Source organism: Haplochromis burtoni, unplaced genomic scaffold (assembly GCF_018398535.1).
Source record: "Haplochromis burtoni strain Fernald_Lab_line unplaced genomic scaffold, NCSU_Asbu1 Contig_712, whole genome shotgun sequence".
Taxonomy (NCBI): domain Eukaryota; kingdom Metazoa; phylum Chordata; class Actinopteri; order Cichliformes; family Cichlidae; genus Haplochromis; species Haplochromis burtoni.
Window position 1 is genome coordinate 153840 of NW_024583073.1, and position 4740 is coordinate 158579.

Here is a 4740-nt window from a genome sequence, read left to right on the forward strand (position 1 = left end):
ATCCCAAGATTTCTTTTCAAAAGTACCGTGGCTCCAGAATTTGACACCCTCCCTGGGCTATATTTGGACTAAGACTGACATCCATCTTTAGCAAGAAAAGCACACAGCCTAAATTCCAGCTATTGTTGTGCTAACTGATGACCATCACTGACAGACATTAATATAAAATACTGTCTGAGTAGCTGGTGGTCTACGGGACACTTGTACATGTAGTCTGCCTCCTTTGACTGAGGTATAAGGGTTTAGGTGAGTGACTGAATTCAGGTCTGAGACTGCAAGCAAGCTCTGCACTAACCACCACGTGCTCATTTTTCCTCCTGTTAAATGCATTATGCTGGCCCTAGTGAAAGGGGTCGAGGAGTGAGTGTGTGTGTGTGGCGGGGGGGATAAAAGCCGGGCTACAGCAAACAGAGGAAGGGAAAGTCGGCTCCCTGTGGATCTTTAAACACCGTGCAGGCTGTTAGGTGCTTGTTGGTGTAGCTGTGATCAATTGGAGGGCAGCGCTGAGGGCAACTTTAGAAGCAACAGATGTGAACAGCCACCGAGAGCCCTTCACACTGTTATCTCAGAGAAGATAAACAACTTCTTAATGTTGTACTTTGGAGATGCCACAGTGCTTTGTTTAAGAGCAATGGAGCATCTCTTTGAATAAGAGCGCTGGAAATACATATATCTATACTTAAATGAGAGATTCACTGATTCTTTATCATGACAGTCTCTACTATTACCTCTGTGATCTCTGCATCCAGAAAACACCAATACACTTATATCACCAGCTGTAGAGAGAATCGTCTAAAATTATTTTCCAAAAGAAATTAATTGTGTGTGGTGGAGGGACAGCGCAAAAACATTTCTGTTTATCATTAAAAAAAATAATCTTTTCATCATTTTAAGCGACTCTTACTTCTTCCAGGATCTGGTCGAGACGACCCAAGATGACGGGCTCCACCTGTTCCACGGACAGCATCCACGCAGAAAGCCGCTGCTGTTCCAGACTTACTATCCTGGACTGCAGCTCCGACGTCCGCACAAACACTACGATCCAAACTCCAACAGACAGCACGGACACCGCGATGCAAAACGTCACGCAAGACAAATCGCTCCACAGCGGCTGCTTCAAGCCAACGCGCCTCTTTTCACCTGGTTTACCAGCGACTCCCCACTTCTTTTCCTGTTCCATTTCAGACATGTGAGTGTGGCTCTATGCACCCAACAATCCCCAAGCTCATCAGGTGTACAGTTGCGCAGAAAGAATCCTGCCGATCTGTAACTTTGCAGGAGGCTATTTATACTGAGTAAACTCTGCCGTTCTTTACCAATCTGGCTGCACTCATATGAGTAATTACATAAACCTTCAAAACCGAAACATTCCGTGTCCGAGTCTTCCGCTGTCTTACTCCTTTGTGTTCGGCTCCGTTTGTCCCATTCGCTACTTCAGAGCGATCCCACTATGTGCTACAGGCCAGTCCCTGTAACCCGAACCAGTCTCCCGCTCCTCTGTACAACTCTGGAAGTCGCCGGCTCTTTGCTCACACTGCATGCTCCTCCTCTGAGAGGTTTTAGGTTAAATGGCGGGGCGGGATTCGCCAGTGTTGCTGCCCCCTTTGATCCGTGTACTTGGACAGGGGTATTTTTAGGTGCGCAAAGCCAGGACGCAAAGTCACACAGCGGGTATACTGAGTGCCCGCTGACTGCTGCTCAAAACAACGCACCGCAATGATCTCGTTTAGAGGATCTGCTAGCTTCTGTGAACTTGTTCTGTGCAGATTCAAGTTCGCCACACCAGGGTAGATTATATAGCAACACACTAGAGTAGTTTGGAGTGATTTACAGTTCACAATAAGCTCCATGGTGCCCGCTCAGTCGCCTGTGAACTATGAGAAAAACAGAAACTGTGGTTCTCAAACTGTTTTCTGACACAGTCCACATAAGAGTAGTTCAAGCTGCACAACCCACAACTTTAAATAACAACAGAATCCAAGTTTACACCAAACATGAGCCAGGACAATATCATCTATGAACTTTTATTTCTTTCTTTTCCCTCAAAAAGCAACATCATTTCTGTTTGGGGTTTTTTAAGTGGAGAGTTTCCGCTTTAATTCAAGAGGTTAAACAAACCATTAAGCCTTTAGGAGTAACCACCATTTCTATAGAAAGTCCACAATTTTCAGAGGCTCAACAGCAATTGGACAATTGACTGACAAGCAGTGCCATGTGGGAACTCTCCCCTCAGTGTTTTGTGATAAATGACACAGACTTGGGGGGGAAAAGGTGTTTGTGCTAGAATAATAAAAGGTCCAAAGAGTAAAGGAGGCCATCATTAGGTTATACTGTTTCTCTTTATATCCATATTCAAAGGCTTTGTCTGTTCCAGTATCTGTGTTTTGTCTTGTTTCACTTTATGTTGAGTTATGTGAATTTCTCAGTGTTAAGCAATTATTCTAGATAGTGATGATTTGTTGGTTTTCACATGTGTTTAGTGTTTGGTTTTACTTATTGTGGTTCTGCTTTTTGGGCGGACCAAAATGCAGAGATGGAACATGAACTCAAACAGCTTTATTGCTGAAAGCTACAAACTGAAAGTACTGGCCAATAAACCCCTGGTGTGGAAACTAAGCCACAGAACATGAAGCACACAGCACAGGGGGGAAACATGGCAGGAAGACTGACAACGTGACAACAGAGACAAACTGAAGACTTAAATACATGGGATAACGAGAGGATGGGCAGCAGGTGGAAACACCAGGAACAAATCTGAGTAATGGGATAGAAGCAAAACTGATTGTCACACATGAGATGAGGTAGCTTCAAAATAAAACAGGAAGTGACACACACTGTGAGACCCAGGCAAAGACACGCACAAGAGAAGGACACAGAGAACAAAGAGACAAGGGGAAACTAAAACACAGAATAAACCCAAGAATGAAAAATGAAGCTTAAACATAAACCTTAATACAAAATGACACCAAATACAAGAAACCATGACATTGACTGTATTCTACCCCTTGTTTAAGTTATCGTGGTTCCTCTGTGTTTCCCGTGGTTTGTCAGGTTGTCATCTTTGATTCCACATTTAGTTACTTTCTACTGTATTCTATTAGTCATTTGTCTCGTGGGAGCTGTGTTTACTTTTGCTTCCTTTGTCCTGTTTCCACCACAAGTTTCAGTTGTGTTCCCACCTGTTTCTATTCCCATGTTATCTCATGAACCTCTAGTTTTTTGGTCCACTTCTGGGTCTTGAGTTCTGCATTTGGGTCTGCAACCTGCTTGCAACACAGAGCTACATGATGACCATCATCATCAGACATCAGCCTGCTGGAGCAGTTTCTGCACTGTGAGAATGTGAGACTCCAAAAGACTCTTTCTGACATGTGCCCAGAGAATCCCAGACTATTGGAGGTGCTGCACACATGGCTAAGAGACCTAGTCATTGTCACCATCCGTCCTCTCACGGCTTCTGTCCTGAACTCCACACCTCTGCAGTCTGCAGGCTTTCTGCTGCAGGTTTCTTCCTGTTAAAAGGGAGTTTTTCCTTCCCATTGTCACCAAAGTGCTTGCTTGTTGGGGTCATATGAGTGTTGTTTTTTTTTCTCTGTATGTATTATTTTAGGGTCTACCTTACAGTACAAAGCACTTTGAGGCGACTGTTGTTGTGATTTGATGCTGTATAAATAAAATTGAATTGAAATTTCATAATTCTCACTCTTTCTGCCCGACTACTCCTCATCAGCCAGCTCCTTGCTGCTCCACCTCAGACTCACCTGTTTCCCTGCTAGCCAGTGTTTAACTGTCCTACTCATGAAGGTGGGATATCCAACACAAAAGAAGCAGCACCAGCCAGAGCTTCCATCCCTGCCTCCACCTAAGCTGGTTTCCACATTCGTGTTTGTCGGGTCTCTATGACATCCTCCTCAGTGAGTAAGACGGAATTTGCTTTTCTCCCCAACTTGCTTGTTCAAACACTAATCCTTGTGTTTTTCAGCATATGAAATGTGAAACAGAGTTTTTTGGTTACCAGCTTGTAAAGTTAGAGACTGAGTTTTTTGTTGCTTCTTTAATACAACCTGAACTTTTTCTACGTGTACTTCATATTGAAACTGCTCATTGTGTGCTTCATTCTGAACCTGCTGGCCAAATACCTGACCTAGCAACTCTGAAAAGCTAAACACAAGTACTTGCCTTCTTGCTAGTCTGTACTTTATAAGTTTACACGGGACTCTGAAATTCCCGAGAACGCAGCGCGATCATTCTACATTCAAGCGTACTCGATGACATCACAAACTTAATCTCTCTTATTAAAAATAGCATATATGTATGGACAGCTCACGCTGCTTATTGAATAAAAAGCAAACAGGTCTGATGTTAAAACGCTTTTATTTTTATGTCAGTAGACATTAATAAATTAAAATAGATGTCTGCTGGGGTTTGGAGAGAACAGAGCAAATAGCTAAAATATCATTTTATCATTTTTGGAGCAGCCTTCAGGATCTCCACGCATCAACATGCAGTTTCTGCTCCCGGAGAAAATGTTTCCTGCTGAGTTTAAATATTCCCAACATTAAAATTAATTCATTTATACTGACAGCTCTGCAAGTAAGGCTTTAAAATTAAATAGAATGATCAAGTTGTGAAGCTAAAGTTTAATCTCAGCCAAACCGATTTGCTCAGAAACAAATAAAACAAACACCAAACCAAAGATCTGAAACGATGCCGGGAGTTCGCTGTTCTCACCGGCTGCAG

The 4740-nt window shown here is 43.1% G+C and overlaps 1 protein-coding gene across 18 annotated transcripts in view; it reads right to left on the reverse strand.

Annotated features, from left to right (window-relative positions):
* The window catches only part of col13a1 (collagen, type XIII, alpha 1), a 147351-nt gene extending 143769 nt beyond the window's left edge, over positions 1-3582 (reverse strand). For 9 of the 18 annotated variants that reach the window (XM_042215393.1, XM_042215401.1, XM_042215405.1 and 6 more), the window contains exon 1: positions 905-3582. In XM_042215393.1, the coding sequence (XP_042071327.1) occupies positions 905-1189 (285 nt within the window). In that variant the 5' untranslated portion in view covers positions 1190-3582. The remainder of the gene's footprint in view (positions 1-904) is intronic. The other 9 variants (XM_014330183.2, XM_042215392.1, XM_042215400.1 and 6 more) reach the window with 1 other exon arrangement.
* Positions 3583-4740: the final 1158 nt, after the last annotated feature.